This window comes from Myxocyprinus asiaticus, chromosome 13, assembly GCF_019703515.2.
Source record: "Myxocyprinus asiaticus isolate MX2 ecotype Aquarium Trade chromosome 13, UBuf_Myxa_2, whole genome shotgun sequence".
In the NCBI taxonomy this organism is placed as follows: domain Eukaryota; kingdom Metazoa; phylum Chordata; class Actinopteri; order Cypriniformes; family Catostomidae; genus Myxocyprinus; species Myxocyprinus asiaticus.
Window position 1 is genome coordinate 46,487,680 of NC_059356.1, and position 26,691 is coordinate 46,514,370.

Here is a 26,691-nt window from a genome sequence, read left to right on the forward strand (position 1 = left end):
CATCTCACATGAGTGGTCATGATTTTATAGATATGTTTCAAAATGACTGTTCGTTTCCTTAGAAGTATAACTTTTGAAATTAGGAAAAAAAAAACATTAGGCCGTGTATAAGTATATACTGCACAGTGGTAGTCTTTATTCTGAACAGAAATGTCACATTTCTTACATGCACGTCTTCGTTTAGGTGTTTGGGGTTTTAGAAACAGCCAAAGAGAAGTACTGCATCGAGGACTACTGCGTGAGTCAGATCTCTCTGGAGCAGGTATTTCTCAGCTTCGCTCAGTTTCAGCACTGTTCCGAGAATCACAGGAAATGATATGCTCCAGTGCGAAAAGGGGGGTGCGCTCCTCGAATTCATCTCCACCTGTTGAATGGGAAGTACAGCCTGGGCTAGCTGACCCTCTGTGGAGTCACACCACAGGACATTGCTCAGGTGTCTATCTTCACATACACATTTGTTACATGATCACACACATAAACATACTCCCAGACTCAACCACTCTGTCACATGGAAGCAGGACCACTCATGTACGATCTTGGCCAGTTGGTTATCTGTATACGGTGTTTATTTAAAGTATGTATGCTTTTAAATAGGAAGTCCATCACACCTACTGAAACCGTCCTCAATGGTGCATCTTGGATTATTGTGTCCTGACTTTTTAATTGGTGGGTATGTGCACCACTCGGCCTGCAATGAAAGGACATTTTTTCATGATTTACAAGTGTGACAGGCAAGATGTTGTTTGTGTGCACTTATGTATGATTGTTTTATTATTTATGAATGTCTTTTGTTCATTTGTTTTTCTCCACTTGTTTTCAAGTGTGGTCTTAATGCAGGAGGTGCGTGTGCTTCGCCCCTTTCTGAAAAAATATGCGAAAAGGGTGGAAATATATCTAAATATGGGACATCCAGAACAAGAATACAGAATAATTCTAAATAATACTGCACCTTTGGGCTTTGCGTTGTTATAGGATATAAAATCTACAGAGCAAGTTACTAAGTATAAATTCTTAATTTTATAGAATAACTTTAATTGAAGAATGTATGTACAAAAACTTTGTTCCACCTTATTTAGTCACTTAAAGTCTGCATTACAGTTGTTTACCAGGTATCAATTTCTCCTAGAGAAAATCATTGTCAAAATAGGTTCTTCTTAAAATTTGTATGGCAAAATAAATTAAGTTACTGCTAAATCATTCCTCCATTTTTCAATCAAAACGTTTGTGTTTTAAAAAAGACACTTTTAATCTCAAAGTGTCCAATTAAGACGATTATTTTTATTGTATGATTGCTGACTCATCCTCTATTTCAGGATTGCTGTAAAACGTCAAATAATAATTTTTTTTCTAAGAAGTGTGAAATGGGCTCTCCGTAGATGACCACTATAGTGCTTTGTGTAATTCCATAGATGACCACTAGAGGGCATACAATGCCTTAATTTTATATTCACATCAAACTCAAATGTATCTGTTGATGCACTAAATGCCTACTTTACCCTAACTTGGAGCAAGCCCAGCAATATTTACACGTCTTGTTAATAAATGCTTTTGTTTTTGTTACTGTTGACGCCAGCACACTATTCGATCTTTATTCTGCTGTGTTTGTGTTTGAATCTGATATTGATTTGCACTATAAATGTGGACCAATTCACACTTTTAGAAGGATCCATAGAAAAGAGCTAACAGACCATAAGGCGCGAAGTATCACAAAGCAAGAGGGTTTAATTTGAGATTAGTTTCTAACTATGGGCTTCATTCATGAAACACAAATGCAGTGAATTTGTGGAATTGTTCACAAAATGATTCTTATGGAAATTGTCGCATTGAATTGAACTCAGCGGTGGACCCAATTCATAAAATGTGAGCAGAACAAACCTCTGAGTAAATCGTTCGCAAAATGTTTTCATAAATTGTTTAAGTAACGTTTAATCCAGTTAAATTCAATACAACAATTAACAAAAAAGCAAATGGGATTTTTGAAACTTTTATACATACATGTATTCTACTTGTGTTTCATGATTGAGGCCCAATTTATTTAAGAATGCTTTTACAAATGATTTGCACAGAAATGTGTTCTTGTGTTTGGTGAATGGGGTCAAATGACATTACCTAAGGCTGAACTTCTGCTTTAAGGGCCTTGTCTTACGAAAAAGCCTTTTCTAAAGTTGTGTCACCCTCCGGTCCATTCCTTGATTAAGAAAGAAGCAGCGCTAAGCTAATTTCTCAAATGTATTGCACTCCTATTTAGGAGTCAATATTGAGTCAGATTGGAAAACGTCAAGAGTCTTCGACATCATTATATATCTGTGCAGCAACCTTCTGAAAATCTTCTTTGATGGAAAGTGGAGCTGAGACAAAACTGACATCACTGTAGCTTGCCTAGGTCCACTTTCCATCCAGACTCATGTTAATTGAATGTACTTTCATAGCCGAGGGGAAAAACATGGGTTTATTTGCCACCTTAACCCTCTCCAAACTGACGTACTGTAGATAAAATAGGGCTTAACGGTGACTTGACCACAGATTGTCTTTTTCTATGTTTTTGTCGTTAATTCGTAAGTTTGCACAGTGCTATGGCTGTCATGTCTGAACTGCTTGTTATGAAATTGACATATTGCATTTTAAGGTCAGACAAGCAAAGTTGAAAATGTTCATGATTATAATGTTGATTTAAATGGTAAAATGTACCATAATGCAACAAGGGAATTGTAATCTTGTGTACTGTATGTCTAAATTAACTGTGTACAATGTATGTATTGCCATACCACCCCCACACCCTTTTTTTTTAATTAAAAATGCCTTATGCAAAGGAATTTATTAAGTAGTTTTTTGTATATGCTGTTCTGTGTTCACTACCTTGGTGATAAAGATACTGTCCATTTAATGGTTAGCTATATAAATCCATGGGTTTAAAGTGCTGTACGTAAGTATTATTTTGGGGAATTTGCACTTCATTAAGTGCTATTAAAACTGAATACTTCTCAGATAGCACATGCTTATCTCTGAGACATTTTAATTAACATCTGCTAAACATCTTAAAAAGATCAGATATACAAACATTCTAAATCGTAAACGTCTCAAAGACATCTGCTGAATGTTTTGTTGACATCCGAGAGGAAACGTCTTATAGACATACTGCAGATGAGCAAAAAATGTTAAAAAATACAAAAATGTATGTTTTTAGTTAGAAGTTCTTAAACGTTTAATTGAGTTCAATCTTGACACTGCACCCAAACTGAAGTACAATTTCTCTGTAGGTTTTACACCTGTTTAAATTTCAGTAAAGTTTTTACTTGAAACTCTAAATTCTACTATTTAAACTATTCACCTCAAATCTATTAACGCAAGTGCATAAGAAGCACCAAAACACATTTTACAGCCTCAGTATACCAGTCAACCCTTCACACAGTGAATCATAAAAGCTAATCATCCACCCATGTTAAAGGAGGCCATCTGTTTAACTTTAAACGAGTTCAAGACAATATATAGCAACTGATTGTAGACAAACAATGGAAGATATTTTATTTACACCTACAGTATATAGGATACAGGATATTGGAAAGACCAATAATTATGTATTACATCATAAAACCGTGAAGCATGGGGGTGGCAGCATCATGTTGTGGGGGTGCTTTGCTGCAGGAGGGACTGGTGCACTTCACAAAAATAGATGGCATCATGAGGAAGGAAAATGATGTGGATATATTGAAGCAACATCTCAAGACATCAGTCAGGAAGTTAAAGCTCGGTCACAAATGGGTCTCCCAAATGGACAATGACCCCAAGCATACCACCAAAGTTGTGGCAAAATGGCTTAAGGACAACAAAGTCAAGGTATTGGAGTGGCCATCACAAAGCCCTGACCTCAATCTGAAAAAGCGTGTGCGAGCAAGGAGGCCTACAAACCTGACTCAGTTACACCAGTTCTGTCTGGAGGAATGGGACAAAATTCCAGCAACTTATTGTGAGAAGCTTGTGGAAGGCTACCCAAAATATTTGACCCAAGTTAAACAATTTAAAGGCAATGCTACCAAATACTAACAAAGTGTATGTAAACTTCTGACCCACTGGGAATGTGATGAAAGAAATAAAAGCTGAAATAAATCATTCTCTCTGCTATTATTCTAACATTTCACATTCTTAAAATAAAGTAGTGATCCTAACTGATCTAAGACAGGGAATGTTTTCTATGATTAAATGTCAGGAATTGTGAAAAACTGAGTTTAAATGTATTTGGTGTATGTAATCTTCTGACTTCAACTGTAGCCTATATATATATATGTGTGTGTGTGTGTGTGTGTGTGTGTTATGTATGTATGTATGTATGATCTCCTGAGACACCCCCCACCCCCGTGACTGATGTGTGCATTAACTAGTAGCAGCTAATAAGCATGCAAAATAATAATAATAAATTATAGAGCAAATAGTTTTCCTAAAAACTGATGTCACATATGTGGAAAGCAGGACAAAGTTGTGAAATTGTAATTAATACCAGGCTATGGAATATTTCATCCAATGCTTTATCGTGTGTCCAGGAGTGTTGGTTATTAATATTTTTGAGACGTTACAGACATTACAGATGATTTTCTGTAAAGTTGAATAAATAATAATTATTCCAAGTAATGGCCAGCATCATCCAATCACTGCCAACCATGTTGAAATAAAATGTTGCATTATAAAATTATGAATCTATGTACTGATAATCATTGTCCCATGTCTGTCAAACATGTTGAGTGGTCCAAACATCATCTGCAGCCTGAAATGGTCAGATTTTAGGAGTGAATGATCTTGGTTGCATAGAAAGCTATAGGATGCACCCTTGCTCCCTATTTAGTGAATGACTTAACCTTCAGTGTGCTGTCTGTCTGCACTGGTCTCAGAACAGTTAGAAATGCACTTTATTTTCAAGCTACCTCCATAAAAAGCCTCTAAATGCAACATTTTTCAGCTGTTGCATGAATACATTTATTCTCAATGTGAAAATGCACAGTAAATCTATAGGAATGCATTTACTAATGTTAATGAATAGAACTGTATTGTACAGTGATAATAAAATAAAATGTTGCAAAATTATTATTAAAATGAAGCGAAATGACCCACAGATGTGTTATAGTTGAAAATTATTTAAAATAACTAACATGTTTTTTTCAAATTATGAGAGAAAATGGTCCCAGTTTCCACATATGTGGACTTCGTCTTAATCAGCGCGCTGACGTGCAAAAAATGAATGGATTTTTTAAAGCGGCATATCAGACGAAACTAGAGACGCTACTCTTTACAATCAAACAGGTTTCAATAAAAAAAAAAAACGTAAAGACGTTTCTTACCAGAGGCACTTTTTGGTGGTGCACCTTTAGTAATGCTTCCTGGAAATCAATGTCTGTTGCTGTTGTGTCATGTGACACGGTGCGGCAGAAGTTTAACCACTAAATGACAGCGCAGAGTCTTGTGAACAGTATTCAGTCGGTTTTAATTCATTTAAATTATGCGTTGTGTATAGCGAAGCCAAAATATAACGTCCACACATGTGGACGCGGGGTCACATGAGGTTAATATTTCATCAAGTGATATTAAGGCTATCCATTATCAACAGTTTTTGCTATTTTTTTGCCACAACCATGTATTATAACCCTTTAGCTTCAAATTTACATTTTCATAAACTGTATCTGTGAGCAAAGGTCTTCCTCATTTCCTTGTTCAAAGCCACACAATTCAAAGCTGAGTGAAAGATTGACATTGATATTCATGCATTTAGACTTCATACTAGACATCATAATTAAGTCAAGGAGAAAAGTGAACTTTGGTTTTATTGACAATGTCCAGAGTGCTGAATCAGAGTTGTTTTATACTCTTAACAGTTATACTCATTGAAACATATGTCAAGCCCAATAAAAGGTGACAGTAGGTAAGAGGTTACTTTAGTGTGAAGTTTAACAAAGTTTACAGTAGCTCTGTGTGTCACAGTTCATCATATTTTTACCCTAGAAAGCATATGTAACCTTACCCCCAATCAATGCACATGTGGGTCAAAAAAGACCCAGGTGAAATCTAGATGCTTATTCTTTATACAACTTTTTTTTTTTTCAGGGAAAATTAACTCTAATGATAATTTCATTAGTAATTTACATTTTAAAATAGTTCATATTTCTTTTATTCAACGACACATTGAAAATTGAGTAGGAGTTTTGGGTAACAGTGTAAAAAAGGCTGGATTACAGAAATACGGGCAATGTTTGGTGGTAAAATATGAAATGTTTCAACATATCTACCCACACAAACACATACAAATAAGTACAATGGACAAAGGCATAATTTTCGAAGTTTCAGGTTCAAACACACTAAGACGTGGTCCAGGAGATTTGACCAGTGTGCCCTTGCTGTGAACAAGGCATCTAACCTCAGGCTGCTCCATAAAGACTGTCCCTGTAATGGGTAGGTGTAATGGATATAAGCTTCGTCTGAATGACAACTTTCTATACTTGAATACTACACATAAATACAAACATGAACATGGTATTTAACATATATTTAATTGCACAACAAATGGAAACTGAAAAAAAAAAAAAAATCAATGTTTTACAAAAATAATACCAGTGTAAAATGCATTGAATACCACAGGAAACACTAACATATGCATTATACAGGACCCACATATGCATTCTAGTAGAAGTAGGGGTAGTGATGCAAATTCTCCTATTATTGAAAAAATATTCAACTAAATATTAAAAAGATTACTTCACACAATTGAATGCACCTTAAATGAGTAACACCTGGAGTGGCAGATCAAAAGACCACTTCATGTAAAAATTATGTCCTAAAAACTAGACGCTGGGTCATTTTTGACCCACATATGCGTTCTAGGGTTAATCATGTCAAGGCAATAATATTAGAGAAAAAACGTTTTAACCTGTATTCTAGCCTCAATGGGTTTACTTGGAAAATTTTGTTGAACAAGCTGAATAATATAACTCAGTTATTCATCGAAGGGTGTCATATATCTATGCTGACTCAACCATACTGTTCTCATGGTTTCTTTGCTTTGATGGAAAACTCCCCCACCCAGAATCACATGAAGGAGGAGAGAACCTTATGTAACTATAAAGGTTTGATTACAGTTGGCAGATGTGCAGAAGAGTTGAGCAGCATTTTGCCATTAAGCTTGACTGTACAATGGCTGTTGTGGAGGCACTTCTGCAGTTTTCCAGCACAGGAACATTATTGGGTGCTTTTCTGTTGCTTCTGGTATTATATCTGCTTTCCACTAGCTCCAAACCTCAGAAAGAAGGTAAAGACCCACCAGGACCCAAACCACTGCCACTGCTGGGAAACCTGCTGACACTTGACCTCGAAAGACCCTTTGACACCCTTTGTGAGGTAAGGAATTGACATAGACATCTCTATGCAATGATAATAATAAACATTTCGAAATTTGCAAATGTCTTACTGTGTTTCCTTCAGCTGTCCAAAACCTACGGGAATGTGTTCCAAGTGTTTTTCGGTCCCAAAAAAGTTGTGGTCTTAGCTGGGTACAAAACAGTTAAAGAAGCCCTTGTGAACAATGCAGAAGAGTTTGGGGACCGAGATATTGGACCTAGTTTTAGTATACTTAACAAAGGACATGGTAAGAACCCTGAATTAACTATTTAGACTTTTTTTAGAGGCTTATCAACAAACTGATAATGCACAATTCTTTTAGGTCTAAAAGTTAATGTCTGTGAAACACTGTTCTGTTTTGATCAGGGATCCTCTTTTCTAATGGGGAGAACTGGAAAGAGATGAGACGCTTCGCTCTCACTAACCTGCGGGACTTTGGGATGGGCAAGAGAGGAAGTGAAGAGAAAATCATAGAGGAAATTCAGTATTTGAAAGAAGAGTTTGAGAAGTTTGAAGGTACCACCTGCAGCACACACCTGGACATCTGCAATCTTCTTATACTTTTATGATCCATTAAAACAGACTATTAATTTGCTTCTTTTTTCATTTTCAGGGAATCCCTTTGACACAACACAGCCCGTGAACTACGCTGTATCAAACATCATCTCCGCTATTGTGTATGGCAGCAGATTTGAATACACGGATTCTCGATTTAAAGAAATGGTCGACAGGGCAAACGAGAACGTTCGGGTTGGTGGATCGGCATCTATGCGGGTATGCCAGTATGATTTATCCAACCTGGTTTTATAGAATCACGTTATAATTCCTACATTTTGGCAAAATGATTTTACGTGGCTTGTACTGTACATATCGTAAAATGAACACTTTTATTCACAAATCACAAGTAAAACTGCAGATTATCAATTCATAAACACTTTTCGCCCTGTTCATGCTGTCATATGACTAAAACACTTTTATTACTAGCCAATAAGAGAATTTCTACAAATATCCACTTTTCAGTAACCAGTTTTTTACAAAAAAAAATAAAAAGCATGGTAACACAGTTGACACTTTGAGCTTTTTCCCAACAAACACACATTACAAAAACTGAGATAAAGCCATGAAAAATTTCATAATCCAAATTTACATCACTTGCCTTGTAAGCATAAACTAGCATATGCGTAAAATCTAAAGTATACTTTGGCCTTTAATGTCCATATTAACGCATACTATGTTAATGTGGGACAATAAAGGTTTTCAAACTCTACCAAGTTGTAGCTGGCATCTCTGAGGCTCTCATTAAATCTCTTTGTCCTGTCTCTGACTGTGTGTTTATAGCTTTACAACACATTTCCATGGTTGGGCCCTTTCCTGAACAGCAAAAAGACTGTCATAAGAAATGCTCTGAAAAACAGGGTGGCAATAACTCAGTTGATCAAGGGGCTACTGGAGACTCTGAATCCACACGACCGCAGAGGGTTTGTCGATTCTTTCCTCATCCGTAAACAAAGTGACGAGGTACGAAAATCACAACGTTACATTATTTAACTCCACTTTGCCCAAACATTTGAATCAATTATGCTCTTTATTGTAATTATTAGAAATGCTGGATGAAGCTATTGAATTAAGCTTTTAAGGTGAGTGAATAGAATTGTGTGAATTTTTATTTTTCAGCAATCTGGCGAGAAGGACTCGTACTTCCATCAGGAGAATCTTCTAATGACAGTAGGAAATCTCTTTGTAGCTGGTACTGACACCACGGGCACAACTCTGCGTTGGAGTCTGATGATTATGGCCAAATACCCTCATATACAGGGTACAAACACAGTATTGTAAAGACTTTTATCTCCATGCTTCAATGTTTATATGGATGTTTTCTTCACCTGAATTCAAAGGAACACTGATGTGCTGTATTTGTGTGCAGATCGGGTTCAAGAGGAGATTGACAGAGTGATCGGTGGACGTCAACCCGTTGTGAACGACAGGAAGAAATTACCATATACAGACGCTGTGATCCATGAAACCCAAAGACTGGCCAACATAGTGCCCATGAGTCTCCCCCATACGACCAGCTGTGATGTTAACTTCAAAGGATATTTCATCAGGAAGGTCAGTCAAAAGAATAAATATTTTTGAGGCCAAGACTATTTTTATTAAAATATTATAAGTGAACATCAAGACATTATTTCTAAAATTGTCTTTCCTGAATTTTCCAGGGTACTACGATATTTCCTCTGCTGACGTCTGTATTAAAGGATGAAAGTGAATGGGAGAAACCGCACAGCTTTTACCCAGAACACTTCCTTGATGAGAAGGGCCAGTTTGTTAAGAAAGATGCATTCATGCCCTTTTCTGCAGGTACAGTGAACATTTAAGCTCTCAGTAGTTCTGTTCCAAAACCAAGTGAGCTGCCTACCTAGAAAGCATTTTAAGACATCATAGGCGTGCACCTAAACAGTAGGCAGCAGTATTATACTGCCTTCTAAGGTAACAATTTTTGCCAGCTTCGCATGTATCCTTCACGAATAAGGCAATACATTATGCATTGCATCAAAGGCATCACAGGCACAATTCCGAAGACTGTTCTGGACAGTTGGCACCAAAATTATGCTGCCTTCTAAGGTACCTAAATTTGGCTGATACTGTATGTAAAGCAGCTTCGCATACATGCTTCACAGATGAAGCAATCCCAAATGAATTACGAGGCATTCAGTGCCAATTTAAAAAAAGAATGGGACCCACTTTATATCAGGTGCCTTTAACTACATTTGATACAGTTTACTTATTATATACAAATGTGTTGTTGCATCGTACTTACTTTAAAGTACCTGCATTTAAATACATCTGTAATTACACTGTTAACCATACCCCTAACCCTAAACCTAACCCTACCCCAACCCTTACCCTAAACCCTAACCCATAACCCTAACTCCTAACCCTACCCCTAAACCTAGTAGTTAAAGACACCTTATATAAAGTGGGATCAAAGAAAGTGCTTAAATATATTGTTAGAAAATAGTTCCATCTAATAAAGCTCCACCTACTTTGAGATTAACAGCTAATTCCCGTTAAATCAGTTAGGGTTAAGTTAGGGTTAGAGTTAGGGTTAGAAAATAGGGTTAGGGTTAGATACATACACATTATCTACAGCATATACTTTATGATTGAGAGAGAGAGAGATCATGTGACAGCTGCCTTGAAAACCAGCATTATTTACTTCCCAGTCAGATTTGACTCGAACACAATAGATGTAGGTGAAAAGTTTGACATTCCATAAACATAAATATAAACAAATATGTTTTTTTTTTTTTACATATTAATTTAGTCACTGTTGAGGAAAGCCCAAAAGCATTTTGGCTAAACTTAAGATTAAGTTTTTCACTGTTTTTAACTCGTCAAAAATGACCCGAACATAACAGGAGGGTTAAACAGATTCTTTTACTGATCTTGTGTGAAGGGTTAGGAGGAGGCATGAAGTCACTGATAACACATTTATAGTCATATTAGTTGAAGTTTTACATGTAGTCTTGAGTGTCCTCATATTTAAATAGACCTCTTAATGCCTCCCACAGCGGTGTGGCGGGTGTCTCAATGTTTGCAAACAGTATGTCGTTGCTCAGCTGTTTCTAACTTCTTTTTACCTCTGAACGAAGAATGAAGAAGAACTTCTCCGAAAGTGTGCTAAGGCCTTTAGAAGGCATCTGCCTATGTGGACAGTGAGGTGGATCTATAGGGCTCTCAAGCAGAGTTAATGTCACACATTTGAATTGGAACAAAATGCTTTCTGTGTCTTGTTTAGGCCGCAGAGTGTGTGTGGGAGAGAGTTTGGCCAGGATGGAGCTCTTCCTGTTCTTCACCTCCCTCCTTCAGAACTTCCGCTTCACTCCTCCACCTGGAGTGTCTGGAGATGAGCTGGATCTCAAAGGGATAGTGGGAATCACATTGAATCCATCACCACACAAACTGTGTGCAATCAAACGGTCCTGATCCATGACAATAACATTGATCCTTAGAAGAAACAATAGACCCAACACATTTCACCTAATTTAAAATAGAGAAGGAATGATTTTAACACAAATTTTACTCATGCTGAGTAAATCCGCAAAATGTCAGTATGTAAATAGCGGCAAAAAATCTGATGTGTGAAACCACTTTTGACTTTTTTTGCATTATAAAACTTGTTTTATAACTTGTCTTTTAACAGAAATAAAATATTTTGCAGCTACTTGAACACATTTATGAAGACATTTTCTAGTAGAAATACAAATGTGTTCCACTTTGCACATGAATAGAGCGCAGCACTGACCTTTGTCAATGGCCTTGCTTCCGAAAATGTTTTCATGTCTTCCATGAACATTTCAATAAATTCTTCAATAAAGAGTTCTGAGACATGAACCAAGCCAACAGACACAGAGATGAATCACAATTTTACTAAATTAGATTTTAAACAAAAAAGTACTTGACAATCATAAAGAAGAGAGATGTATAAAATTATTTGTATGTTGGTACAATATAAAAATATTGACTTGTCATTTATTATAAGTAGGCCCAGACATAATCTGGAGACAGTTTTTCACATTTTCTGCCCTAATTTGGGGGTAAAATCTGGAATTCTGCAGAATTGATTTAAACTTGCTAAAATGTGCTGAACTGAGTTGAGACCCTTACACACTTACTGGTTGTTAAAAGTATAATTAAATTACCCAAAATATTGAATAAATGAACATACGAGGGATGTGGGTTATGTATATCTTTCTGAATGAGTCTTCCGATTGTGTCCGCTCAGATTATAAGTATAAAAACAATATATTTTATCTCACTGCTCAATATTCAGATACAAATATACAGTATAAGCTGTTTTAGTGTATGTATATCGACTCCATTACATCATTCACAGTGCTTTATGGCAGTCATATTTCCAAAGAAACATTGTCAAACAGCAACACCAGCAGATGTGGCAGGCAGCGGCTGCATTCGAAAGCTAACACAGTTACTACTGCACCTTGCTGTCTAATCATTTAATGGCCTAACCAAAAGTGTTTTTGTACGAATGTACCTCTTAAGTAAACTGGTCACAGAACAGTTTCATATGCACCTTATTTTCATCCTACCTCCGTGTACAGCCTCCCAAGTCTGCTTTTTCCAACATTTGGATGCAGCCAGCATCTCTCTCGCCTCCCTTGAGCTCATTGCTTTTTCATTGAGCTCTTACCCACAGTTCTCCTGTGGCACTGGGCAGGAGCATGATTCTGATTGACACTGGACTGTTTTCTGCTGCCAGTCTCCATTAGAAACAAGATAAAAATGACAGAAACAAGCCATCCAGAGGGAGAACAACAACCATTTTAAGTATTAGTTGGACTGAAAATATTTTCAGGTTCTGCTTGTGAAGTTGTTGGCCATCACAACAAAGTAGTTAATTATATCAACTTAACTAACCTTGGGCTATAGTTTCATGTCATCTACCCACTTGACGGCACTGATGAAAGATGGTCATTGGAACTCTGTATGGACAGTAGCATAGATAGAAACATTTGTGTGGATGTGCCAAGAGAAATTATCAATTGAATGAGGTCTGTAAACTTTTTATTTAGTTATTTCGATTTATTTTTAATGTTTAGCTAATTGTTTCCAGGGGAATATTTAGGATATTTAGCTACTAAAGCTTGTTTACTTTAAGAATATTAAAAGATCAATCAACAATACTGCTGGCAGACATTTCACCCTGCAGCTTTCACCTGGTTACCCTCTGAAGCTAAGCAGGGTTGAGCCTGGTCTGTACTTGGATGGGAGACCTCCTGGATAATACTAAGGTTACTGCTTGAAGAGTTCTCTTTTTGTCATAATTCATAGGCAGTCTGAGTCAAGATGTTTTTCAGATTTTTCTTGACTAGATAGTTTACGTTGTTGAGCTGTGCAATATTAGTATATGCTGGAGTGTCGGGAAGACTGGCCTGCGGTTGTATCAATAAGTCCAAGGGGCCTCTGAGTGGTCTACGGAGATTAAGTTCAGCAGGTGTGACACCAGTGGATTCTTGTACAGCTGAATTGAGAGCAAAACGGAATTCATGAAATGCTGGTCCCAGTGAGTGTGTTGGGTTCCTACATAAGAAGCCACCATGGTTTTCAGTGTTCAGTTAATTATTTCAGTGAAGTTCGTTTATGGGTGGTGGGCCGTGGTAAACTTTTGATTCAGGTTCCAGCACTTAGAGGTTTCCACAAAGGTTTCTGACACAAACTGAGGTCCTTGGTTAAACAGCACATAGTCTGGGACTCCCCAACAATGATTTCTTTGACCAGTATCTTTGAGATAGTCTCAGCGGTAGTTTTTCGCAAGGGAAAAAGTTCCATTCACCTGCGGTAGTAGTCAATAAAGACTAGTAAAATAAGAACATAGCTAGGAACTCTAGGAATCTTGAAAATGGGCCCATTATATCAACATCAAGCATCTCCCAAGGTCTGGTTACTGGGGTTTGTTGTAACTTACCTGCTGGCTTCTTACCCTCTGGTTTGTAGCTTTGACAAATTGGACAATTCTTGATGTAGCTCTTGACATTCAAACTCATACTGGGTCAGTAGACAAGGGCTTGCAATCTCCTATAGGTCATGTATCTCCTCCTAAATGTGGAACAAACACAACAGCCTAGAACCTAGGCCTTCAAAATAGTACCTCCATTTCTTCAGGACCCAAACCTCTGCAAGGCACTCTTGTTCTAGACAAATATTTTCGTTCTGCCCTGTTTAGCATTCGACTAGCAAAGGCAAGAAATTCTTCTGACCCCAAGCCTCTTTGCTGAACAAGCACTGCTCCAAGAACAATGTCACTAGCTTCTGTGTAGATCACAAAAGGTACGTTAAAATCAGGGTGGCCAATATTGGCGGTCTCACCAGGTGATCCCTAAGAATGTCCAAAAGCTCTCTGACACTCTAAATTCCATTTAAACAATACTCCTTTTCATTTCAGGGCAGTAAGGGGCTCAGCTATTTGTGAAAATTAGGCACAAACCTGTGATAACAGCCAACCATTCCTAGAAAGTGTTGTAGGGCTTTCAGAATGGAAGGTACAGGAAAGTTACGGATGGCTTGAGTCTTTTCCGAATCAACTTGAAGAAACAACAAATCTTTAGAAACAACATGGCCAAGGAATTTCAAGGCGTTCTGAGAATTGAATCCCGTCTCTTAATTTATCCAACAGCACTTGCAGGTCCTGGAAATGTTGTTCATTTGAAGGGGAAAAGACGGGGATGTCGTTTAGGTATACTAAACATATATTGCCCCTGAAGTCCCCTAAGGTGATCTCCTTAGGCATTGGAATGTGGCAGGGCATAACGTTGAAGTGATATAGCCGATAGGAGCACACAAAAGCAGTTTTGTCTTAGTAGATTTGCACCTGCCAGTATCTGCTATTTAAGTCAAGAGATGTGAAAACAGCAGTGCCAGCTAGGGATTCTAGTATTTCTTTAATTGTAGGCAAGGCATATGCATCACTGTGAGTAATTGCATTTCATTTTCTGTAATCTACACAGAATCATAAACCTCCTGGTTTGGCCCAACAATTTGGTGTGGCCCAGTTTCGTTGTTCACACATCAGAATTTTGACGCAGTTTTTCATGTTCCTCCATTTCCATTTAGACCAACAGTCTCTGATATTAGCAGTTCATGGTTTGAGGCCAGCAAACTTTTGGCTGTTGGTGGAATAGGGGCATAAGACAGTGATTGGGTGGGCCTGAATGCCCAATGGGTATCACCGGCCATCCCAGGCCCACCTGTGGCTACGCCAGTGAATATGGAGCCACATGTTTTTTTTATTTGTCCGCCACATGCCACTCAGTAGGAGCAATATTAAGAAGCAAAAATAACTTAGATTGTTAATTTATTAAAATGTTTAATTAAAATTTCTTCCAGCTGCATCTTATGTTTTTTCTTAAAGAATAGATAATTATCCATTCAAATCAGATTGAGACTTAGTGGTTAAAAATCTGGAGCTATATGCATAAAACCTCTCAGAAATGCTGCAGAGAATAAGCCTTAAGCTAAGTGTCAAATATTTCTTAGCAAAAAGTAGGACTTGTGTAAGAGTAAGCTTTTTGTAAAGAAGCTAAAAGTTAAGTAACTTTCAGCGAAGTCTAAGCTTATTCTTAAGTGCTGACTGAGGTGACACTTCAGTGTTGTGAAATAAGCAATATAGTAATGTCTACCCAAAATGGCCGCCCTTAACCACTCAATCAGCCAATAGTGGACATGCAAGGGTAATATGTCAGAACAGCATTACACCATTCCTTTATGATTTAATACAACACACTATATAAAATATTTGGTTGCACTTTATTTTACACTGTGTGTACATTTAGTATACAGTACATACATTGTACTAAACCAAGAAAGTACTGAGTAATATTATGTAACTACATGTACTTAATATGGGTCAAGGTTTGGGTTGGTGTTAGGTTTAGTACCTAGAAATGACTGTAGTTGTTGTAATTATATTGTATTTAAATGTAGAACAGTACTGTAAAATAAAGTGCTACCAAATATTTTGATAATAGATTAATTTGTCAATCAATTCTTTGTTAAATGAGAAAAGCAAATTTTGCGCAGTGTTCTCCTCCAAACAATGTGTGAATTAAAGGCTAAAAAAAGTATAAAGTGTTGTCTATTGTGTGCAAAAAAATAATTAATAAAAAACAGTGCAATATAAATTGCATATTGCTTTTAATATCCTGATAAAAACAGAACAATCGTTTAATGCAGAAGGACAAATTAAATCACTAATTTAAATCATAATAAACCAAAGTCAGCAGCCATATCACCCTGTAGCTCAAGATCAGTTGCCCACTGAAGTTAAGCAGGGTTGAGCCTGGCCAGTACCTGGATGGGAGACCTCCTGGGGAAAGCCAAAGTTGCTGCTGGAAGAGGTATTAGGGAGGCCAGCAGGGGGTCCTAATGCTCCAGTATAGTAATGGGGACACTATACTGTAAAAAGGCACCATCCTTTGGATGAGATGTTAAACTGAGGTCCTGACTCTCTATGGTCATTAAAAATCCCAGGACACTTCTTGAAAAGAGTAGTGGTGTAACCTCTGTCTCCTGGCCAAATTCCCCCTATTGGTCCTTCTCAATCATGGCCTCCTAATAATCCATTAATTGGATATATAACTCTACTCTTTCCTCTCCACCAATAGCTGATGTGTGGTGAGCGTACTGGTGCACTATGGCTGCCGTTGCATCATCCAGGTGGATGCTGCACACTGGTGGTGGTTGAGGAGAGTCCACTGTTCACTGTGTAAAGCGCTTTGTGTGTAGTGTCAGAAAAGCGCTATATAAATGTAACGTTCATTCATTCAAAGTCTTTATGGCAATCCTATTATGGTTACTGTTCTTAAATTATTACTTGTGTTACATACAAGATTTCAATTAAACATGTTCCAACTTTTTTTTATTATTATTATTTATTTTTATTTTTTTACGTAAATTGGACGTTCATCATATCAACAATCTTTGATAAAAATTTATATTTTAGTCTAAATCATTTCGGTCACTTTCTCCGCACGTTGCGCTTCGTTTGGTTGACAAGCATTTGGGTGCGCTCGCTCCATGAATTAGGCCTATTTGAAGTAACAACGATTTGGTTGCTTTAAGGACAAGTTGTTTTGCAAAAAGGAAATGTAAACTTGCATGACTTTGATGCTTTTAATATTTAAAGATATTAATAAATCATTGAAATTTAAGTTATGCACTGAGGATAAACATCTCTCAAGCGCATTAAACAGCAGAAGGAACCTGTCAAAGCATCTGTCCATTTTTCAAATGTCCTTTTTTTTTTTTTTTCATAGAAATGCTTTTTCACATAAAAAAGTTACATTGCTGACAGAGGTTCTCTGTGATAGAGTGCAGATATCCAACTAATCAATGAAATTAATTGTTGATTACTTTCATTATTGATTTTTATAGTTTTAGTGATATTCAGATTTTATCAATTGTTGCAGCACCCTGAAAGATTAGGGGTGTTGCCCATAGTTTTTTTTTCCAAATGCTTTGTGTTGCTGTACATCTCCAATAATGAGTTTTAGTGTATTCATCAAATAAAAAAATTTGATACAATTGAAAGATTATGTTGATTTAGTCTGCTCAACTACGAATCACATCATATTGGTTCAACTCATTCTGTCTTTGTCGAAGAGTGCGTGATCTCCGCATAACACGGTAATCCTTATAGAGGATACATCTCCAGGGCTTTAAATTTACAAGCTGAGACCAAGTCTTAACAGTTAAGAACCTTTATGCATTACATTTATACTTAATTCTAGAAAAAAGAGATAGGAGAGTGAACTTTGATTTGAAGTGTAAAGAGCGCTGGATCAGAGTTTTGTTCTCTTAACAGTTTTAATACTCATCCAACTGTGTGCCTAGCACAATAAGTGTCACTATATCTTTGTATATATATCTTAAGGATGTCAATCGATTAAAATTTGTAACCAAATTAATTACGTTATGTGCCGATTAATAATCAAATTAATTATCTCAATTAATCGCATATCAATATTTAATAAGAAAAGGCCCAACATAATTGTTTTAGCATATAATAATTAAAATAGTGATAAATATGATATATAATAAATATTATAAATCAGATAATTCAAATACATGATATCTTGTACATATGTGGCAACAGACCAAAATAAATGAAAGTAAAATAAAGCATTTCGACAATACAAAAAGGGGCTTTAAAGTGATATTATTGTTTGTTTGTTTCCATATCATTGAACATAAGCCAATTATTGACTTCCCTCTGCTCTGTTTAATTGCTCTATCTCAATTTGTTTGGGTCACATCTCACTTGTTTTCAGTGTCTCCAGTCATGAGGGCTGTATTTTTAGGATGATATTTAAAGTTAAACGTAGTTTGAAATGTTAAAAAAACGCATCTCGAATTCCCTGCATTCTGTCGTGCTCTGTCCAGCTGTCTTCAAGCGCAAAAGCGCGTCTGTGGAAGGCTGTGTGCTTGTTGATTTGATGAGGCATGTTGCCTTTACAGCTGATGCGCTGACTGCCCCCTACTGCATCAAGGTAATACATCAAACTTGAATTGCTCCAATTGTAGGAACATTCCCTGTTACGGAATTTACGTGCAAGTCAAGGGGCATGATTAATTGCGTAAATTTTTTAACGTGTTTTTTTTATATAATTACTTGCACAAAATTAAATTGACATGTATATCAGTTATCATGTTACCACTCTCTGATGTATTTATTTTATTAATTTAAACCCTCTGGCCTCTATGACTTTAGTGCTTTGAATATTTGTTCTTTTAGTACTTGTCATCTATAAGCTGAAGAAGCTTAATCATCCATGGAAGGGTGACATATAACTAGATGCTGACGAGAACTGGCAGGTGCATCATGTACTTTACCTTGTTTTTTTGTTTGTTTTGTTTTAGGGGTCACCGGTGGCAGTACTGACTCACTGGTGCCCTAGGCACCATAACCAAAAGACAAAGAAAACACTTTAATAACATAGTAGTTCATTTACAAATGTACAAGTCTAGTGGTACAAGATGTGTTATTCTAGTGGTCCAGTTTTTCGTTAAATGTGTAAGAGGATGTGGGTTCAAATCCATAACTCTTAATTTTATTTGTATGCATAAAATTTGTATTTCTTTTTAATAAACCACTCAAACTTGCAACTGAGCTTAACAGCCAGTGATCACTGTTAAAAAAAAAGTCATAAAAGTTTGGATCATCATGAGGGTGGTGTTTGATGAATTTTCAGTGTAAAGCAACTGATGAAGTTGCAACTCAATTGGACTGGCTAAAGACATGTGAATATGTGATTTCTGCTACATCGTTTTAGACAAACGCTTGCCCACAGTAATCTTAAAACTTGGCTCAAGAGTCTGCATGACACTTGACTTCTGCCCTCTCTTCTTATGATTACTTGGGTTTAAAGGATATCTTCACCCAGAATCATATGAGGTCCCTCCCTGATGTATCTAGAATAAAATGTTTGGATGCAGAGTTCTGCAGCACTTGGCTGCTCAGCTCGATTGTACAATGGCTGTTGTGGAGGCACTTCTGCAGTTTCTCAGCACAGGAACATTACTGGGCATTTTGCTGGTGCTTCTGGTTTTATATCTGCTTTCGTCTGGCTCCAAACCTCAGAAAGAAGGTAAAGACCCACCAGGACCCAAACCACTGCCACTGCTTGGAAACCTGCTGATGATTGACCTCGAAAGACCCTTTGACACCCTTTGTGAGGTAAGAACTTAACTTTTAAACAATAATATTAACATTTTGATATTTTTTTACAAATGCCTTGCTCTGTTTCCTTCAGCTGTCCAAAACATACGGAAATGTGTTCCAAGTGTTTTTTGGTCCCAAAAAAGTTGTGGTCTTAGCTGGGTACAAAACAGTTAAAGAAGCACTTGTGAACTATGCAGAAGAGTTTGGGGACCGAGAAATTACACCTGGTTTCAGAATATTTAACAACGAACATGGTAAGAACCCTGAACTCTATGTTTGCATTTTAAAACAGTTCATAATTTATCACCCATGTGTATTGAGTGATCATTTTGTTTTATTATGTGGCCAAACATCAAACCGGCAAAGCTCATTTTAATTAACACATCTAATTTCAGTCAAAGTTTGATAGCGTCAAATAAGTATGCTATTTATGTGTAGGTTAATATCTAATAATCATTCAGTGGAGACACGTGAAGAACAGCTGTGAATTTTACTTGAACCTATAATATTTTTCCTTGTACCTGTCCATGTTGTCGTTATTGTCGTGAACGACTCGCACAAACTTCAAAGTGGAAAATAACCTGGGTTGCTCTTTAACAATTGTTCAACTTAAATAAAGCCGGTGGGTTATAAATAAACAACATTGGATACAAAAATATATTTTGGGGATTTCATCTAAAGGCTCTTTAAAAAATTTGTTTTTTTAAATGCGGAATTGAAAAAAAAAATGAAATACGGTTGAGGCTAATGTAAAATGAAAATACAAACAGGGCATTAGCCTACCCATATGCCTAAGAATACATCACCTTAATACATGCTTATATCCCTCAAAGAATTTTATGATTTTTTTAACCAGGCTTTAAAGACATGTATAACAGTTTAAAACAATTAAAATTCTCATTACACATGTTCACTTAATTGGAAAACACTCTAGCCTATAAATCATTAAATGAGATTCAGAAATGACATACCCAGTCCTCGCATGCGCACAAACGTGGTCAAACTCCACATAAGCATCCTTCATATGTTTAATGATATGACTGTATGGAGACCTGATTAACGAACATTACTTACTTGATTAACTTAAATCAGTCAAATAAACTGCAAAATTTAACTTACACGCAACAGAAAAAAATTATTTAAAAAAATCACATATATTACAATTCTGATGTTTAAGTCACTTGAAAAGAGTTTGATTAATGAACAAATTATTTATTTCAAGCTCTGGACACTGTAGCCACCCTCCCTGTCTGTGTTCTAACTCAATAATTAATCATTAAATCAGGGCTTTTCTGCTAGAGTGGAGTCTTGACTTATGGTCACATGGTTCTGTTTTGATCAGGGATCCTCTTTTCCAATGGGAAGAACTGGAAAGAGATGAGACGCTTCACCCTCACTAACTTGCGAGACTTTGGGATGGGCAAGAGTGAAGAGAAAATCATAGCAGAAATTCAGTACCTGACAAAAGAGCTTGAGAAGTTTAAAGGTACCACCTGCAGCACACACCTGGACATCTGCAATTGTGCTATGCTTTTTAAGATCCATTGAGAGAGACAGTTTGTCTTGTACTCTTTTCAGGGAATCCCTTTGACACAACACAGCCTGTGAACTATGCTGCATCAAACATCATCTCATCTATTGTGTATGGCAGCAGATTTAAATACACTGATTTTCAATTTAAAGAAATGGTCAAAAGGGCAAACGAGAACATTCGGCTTGGTGGATCGGCTTCTATTATGGTATGCCATCCACTATTCAATAATCATTTTAGCTTACAAATCATGTTGTTCAAGCAAAGTTCAATTCCTGAAAGGATTATGGTGTGATTTTGAACAGAACAGTACATTATATTAATAAGATGGAGTTACATTATTTAATCTCAAATATATTCACCCTCAAAGTCAACCACCAATACCCTTTCAAAACTTTAATGAGCATCTCTCTCACCTGTCTCTGTGTGCTTGAAGCTTTACAACACATTTCCATGGATGGGCCCGTTCCTCACCAAAAAACATTTGTTTTTAAAAAATATGATGAAAAGTAAGGCAGAAATGACTCAATTGATCAGTGAGTTACTGGAGACTCTGAATCTACACGATCACAGAGGGTTTGTCGACTCTTTTCTCATACGCAAACAGAGCGACGAGGTACGGAAATCACAATCTTGCATTAATATCTAAACATTTTCACACTTGCCTTACTCAGATCATATGGTTGCTTCATTGTTTACAAAGTATTTGTTCTCAGAGTCAGACTGGAAGATTTCAATGGAAATTTGAAAGATAAATGTACTTTGTGGATTTTTGTTTATCAGCAATCAGGCAGGAAGGACACATACTTCCATCAGGAGAATCTTATCGTAACAGTCGGAAATCTCTTTTCAGCTGGTACTGATACCACAGGAACAACTCTGCGCTGGGGTCTGATGATTATGGCCAAATACCCTCATATACAGGGTACAAACACAGTATTGCAAAGAGTGTTTCTCCAATTCTGAATTATGTGCCCTCCAAAGGAACACTGATGTGCTGTATTTGCATGCAGATCGGGTTCAGGAGGAGATTGACAGAGTGATTGGTGGACGTCAGCCAGTTGTGGACAACAGGAAGAAATTACCATATACAGACGCTGTGATCCATGAAACCCAAAGACTGGCCAACATAGTGCCCATGAGTCTCCCCCATACGACCAGCTGTGATGTTAACTTCAATGGATACTTTATCAGGAAGGTCAGTCAAAAGAAACAAAAATATGTGTGAACCGTGTGAATCTTTTTAAGTGCACTTCAAAACAGTCTTTCTAATTTGGTCTTTACTCAATTTTCTAGGGTACCACAGTATTTCCTCTTTTGATGTCTGCATTAAAGGATGAAAGTGAATGGGAGAAACCGCACAGCTTTTACCCAGAACACTTCCTTGATGAGAAGGGACAGTTTGTTAAGAAAGACGCTTTCATCCCCTTTTCTGCAGGTACAGTGAAAATGTAAGCTCCCAATATCTGTTCAAAAACCTAACATGCTGCCTACTTAGAAAGTATTTTAAGACATCTCAGGCATGCACCTAAACAGTAAGCTTTGTATAGTAACTAGTTTTTGCCAGCTTTGAATGTATCCTTCACAGACAAGGCAATATTTATCTCTGCTTTAGCTGTTTTTGTGCTTTGTAGTGTATTGCATAGTTAGCTTAGCAACATGCTAACAGGTGAGTAGAGTAGCCAAAAACTGTACTCGAGTAAAAGTATATTAACAAGTACTGTGACGTAATGTGTGGTGTGTTGCTGAATCAGTGCTCACGTTCCAGTTGTCAATCATGTGAATGGCAGAGCAAAAGGCATTTATTTACACTTAACTTGGATGTTTACATGGATATATACAGTTAATATGCCCAAAGTAGCTGTGATAGTTTCCAGTATCCCTGCGAGGGCGCGGGGTAAATGCATAAATAATGCTCATGACATGCGGGACGTGGGACAAAGCGCACTGATATACTGCTGCACTGATTTAAAAATGTACACTTAAAAACTGATGTCTCAAGAGCCCATATTTACAGAATCACCCTGAAAATGACCATCACACGACACAGAAAAGCCTGCATTATCATTAGAGCCAAAACTTTGACGTGCTGCCTTAAATTGAAGCTGAGATTTTAATCTTGAAATACCCGCTTGTCTTGGTGTTAAATGAAGGCACTGCATGACGAAACTATTATTTTTTCACTGTGCGGAGTGAAGAAAGCATTTCACTTAGTTTGAAGAGCATGATGCTGCAGCAGTGATGGACTGTGACAGCACATGCAGCTGTATGAACTTCCGCTGTTGTAAAAGTCCCATTCAATAATCTTTCAATAAATTACGCATTAATTCAAATTGAACCCAGTAATGTAACAACAGGAACGCTGCCCAAAATTTACTTGAGTGAGAGTAAAATGTACCCACTTTTAAACCTTCTCTAAAAGTAATTTTTTCCCCAAAAAGTAACTCAAGTAAATGTAACAGAGTAACTATAGCGCATTACTACCCACTTCTGCATGCTATCATCAGACTCTACTGGAATCAACTGTGACCATTAACAGATTTGCTGCTCATGAATATGAGTGTTTCAAAATCAGTCACTTAATGGGTTCCATGATTGCCTTCGAAAGTAGCTGACTATAAAGACAGTGAAGCTGCTCAGTAGGCTTTGTAACAAAGCTAGTACACACATTTGAATTCAAATTAAACTGAATTCTCTCTCTCTTAGGGCGCAGGGTGTGTCTAGGAGAGAGTTTGGCCAAGATGGAGCTCTTCCTGTTCTTTACCTCTCTTGTTCAGAACTTCCGCTTCACTCCTCCACCTGGAGTTTCTGAAGATGAGCTTTGTCTCAGAGGAATAGTGGGAATCACATTGAATCCATCCCCACATAAGCTGTGTGCAATCAAACGTCCTGATCCATGACAATAACATCAATCTTTAGAAGAAACAACAACAAGAAACAACATTTCACCTTGTTTAAAATGGAGTTTGAGATTTTAGCACAATTTGTACGTATTCCTAGGAAATGGTCATATTGTACATATCTAAATAATGGCAAGAAATGATACGGTAAGAAATGTGCACCACAAGAATGTGTATATGTTTTGATTATTATAGATCAGTAGTTGCTTAGTTCTCTTTCCTGCTCTATCTAGTCTTATTATGGACTTAATTAGGAAGATTTTCAGGTATAGATTTTAAATTCTAATGAAGTCATTAAATCAGTTTGGTAATTCAAATTCTTTCCATTTGTTTGTATATGTCTTTCTGTAGTTCATGGTTAATCATCCAAAGGTTGTTGGCTCAAATACCAGAAGTGTTTTATGAACTACCACTCATTACTAAGGCGGGGTATCACCAACCACTTCACTACATGATACGTATAGCAATACATTCAAAATGTCACTATTTAATATATTGCTTTGCATCACAATTTAATAATCTAATTGCAAATGCAGAAAACAAAAACTTATAATAAAAAACCAGCCCAATACATATTTTGTGAGTAAGAGTTTCTATAGCACATAAGAACAGAATAGTGTCAAGATGATAATATTCCTGATAGCACATATACATCACCCAGACGCCTATATAATGTGTGTGTTTACATCTGGAATACATGCTATTAAGATTGTTTGCTCATCTACAATATGTCTATAAGACATTTCCTCTCGGATGTCAATAAGATATTCAGCAGCTGTCTGAGATGTTTATCATTTAGAATGCATGTAAATCTGAGTTTATCAGATGTTAATTAGAATGCAATGCTTTCCAGATGAAACAGAGATGGAGATGTACATGTGCCATCTGGGTAGGCACATTTACCATACATCTATGCTTGGATTAGTATCAAAAAGTAGCACACAACAGTTCAGAGTAATTGTGAGCAATTACTTATCCACTCTGACAGGCAAAACTCACTTATATTTGCTATTACAAGACAAGTTTCAAGACCAGATTTTCCCTCTTTACTCTTCCACTGTGGGACAATTGCTGTGCATGGGAAAATTAAATCACGACTCCCTCACGAGCTGCTGGTGGTGCTGTGTGAGGTGATCTTTGTCGTCTCACTTTGTGATCAAAGGTAGCTCATTACTCATGATTCTGCTCGGTCTTTTCTGATAGTTTGTGTAGAACCGAGAGAAACAACTTTCTTGTATTTTTTATTTTTCTTGTTTATCGGCGATTGAGACTTACAAGCTAAGTGACAGTTTGCTGAATCACTTCAGCACCTGACAGTGCCTATCATCTGTTGTCGCAGAGAGAAAGGACCACGGCTCACAAATAATATTGCAGAGTGATATCGTCAGAAAAAACAGCTGAAAAATAAAGTTTTAAGTTAATTTTAAGACAGTCACGGTAGACAGTAGATGGTCAAACAGCGCAAATGTGTGGACTAAACAGCGCATTTGCTTTTAGCAATTTCAGTTAATCTAAATAAGGAAATAACGTCATGGTTACTTGTGTAACCTCCATTCCTTGATGGAGGGAACGAGACGTTGTGTCGATGTAGTGACACTAGGGGTCACTCTTGGGAACCCGAGACACCTCTGGTCTTTGATAAAAGGCCAATGAAAATTGGCGAGTGGTATTTGCATGCCATTCCCCCGGACATACAGGTATAAAAGGAGCTGGTATGCAACCACTCATTCAGGTTTTATGCGGAGGAGCAGGGACAAGGTCCGGCCATTTCAGCGGGTAGTTCAGCGTTGTGGCATGAGGGACACAACGTCTCATTCCCTCCATCAGGGAACGGAGGTTACACAAGTAACCATGACGTTCCCTATCTGTCACTCACTCGATGTTGTGTCGATGTAGTGACACTAGGGGTCCCTATACGAAACGCCACAACTGGTTGAACTGTGTTATGTGAAATGGCGGTGTGTGGTGGGCAGACCACTGTGTGCCTCATAGCCAGCACACCAGGTCGACATGTAATCTCCCCCAACATAGTTATGAGTGTCGAACGGCCCTTTGGGGACAAGTCGACTACCCAAAAGATAGAGACAGGCTAACCCAGTCATGGCCTCTTTTCCCCTTCTCTTTTTCCACTCCCTAAAAAAGAAGGGGGATTATCCGACTGGGCCACCAAGTCTAGTTGGGGGGTGTCCCTCCCAAGGGGAAGACACCGCGGAGACCACACCTCAACCAAAGGGGGGGGGGTATTTAAGTGGAAGAATACGTCACATGGTCTTTCCGACCATGTGGAGAGTCTTCAAGGTAGATCCTACCCAACGGGGGAGGAGTTACTACAAAAATGGAGACTGGGGCAGAGGGGCTCTGCCCAAGGAAGACGCAGTTTGCCAACAGGGAAACAAATTAGCGGAAAATATATATCACATGGGGTTAGCCTTAGAGGGAACCGCCACATGCGGAGCACCTACCCCAGAACAGGACTCTTAGTTAGCACGTGTACTGGGCCGGCAGCGTGTCTCTCCGAAAACTCGACTGCCACAGGGCTCGGAGGAAGTCAACCAGGGAACAAAGTTTGTAAACACTACTGGGAATTAATGGCGCATGTCTTCAGCTCAAAAGGAGGTGGAAGGCGCTATGTGCAAGCGATACACCTG

General features: G+C 37.5%; 3 protein-coding genes across 4 annotated transcripts in view; all 3 read left to right on the forward strand.

Moving 5' to 3' along the window:
• The window catches only part of abca3b (ATP-binding cassette, sub-family A (ABC1), member 3b), a 64,224-nt gene extending 60,072 nt beyond the window's left edge, over nucleotides 1–4,152 (forward strand). The window contains exon 31 of one of the 2 annotated variants that reach the window (XM_051713270.1): nucleotides 185–4,152. In XM_051713270.1, coding sequence (XP_051569230.1) covers nucleotides 185–316 — 132 coding nt within the window. In that variant the 3' untranslated portion in view covers nucleotides 317–4,152. The remainder of the gene's footprint in view (nucleotides 1–184) is intronic. The other variant, XM_051713269.1, reaches the window with a different exon arrangement.
• A 3,018-nt stretch (nucleotides 4,153–7,170) lies between these two features.
• Nucleotides 7,171–24,178, forward strand: LOC127449749 (cytochrome P450 2K1-like). Its single transcript, XM_051713273.1, has 15 exons — nucleotides 7,171–7,374; nucleotides 7,459–7,621; nucleotides 7,741–7,890; nucleotides 7,988–8,148; nucleotides 8,713–8,892; nucleotides 13,106–13,115; nucleotides 19,464–19,627; nucleotides 19,704–19,866; nucleotides 20,955–21,098; nucleotides 21,191–21,351; nucleotides 21,580–21,759; nucleotides 21,927–22,068; nucleotides 22,157–22,341; nucleotides 22,440–22,581; nucleotides 23,850–24,178. Exons 1-15 carry the CDS (start codon nucleotides 7,171–7,173, stop codon nucleotides 24,041–24,043), a joined length of 2,343 nt encoding a protein of 780 aa, XP_051569233.1. The 3' UTR covers nucleotides 24,044–24,178.
• Nucleotides 9,246–11,605, forward strand: LOC127449754 (cytochrome P450 2K6-like). Its single transcript, XM_051713279.1, has 3 exons — nucleotides 9,246–9,483; nucleotides 9,591–9,732; nucleotides 11,174–11,605. The coding sequence occupies exons 1-3, from the start codon at nucleotides 9,424–9,426 to the stop codon at nucleotides 11,359–11,361; spliced, it is 390 nt and encodes a 129-aa protein (XP_051569239.1). The 5' UTR covers nucleotides 9,246–9,423; the 3' UTR covers nucleotides 11,362–11,605.
• Nucleotides 24,179–26,691: the final 2,513 nt, after the last annotated feature.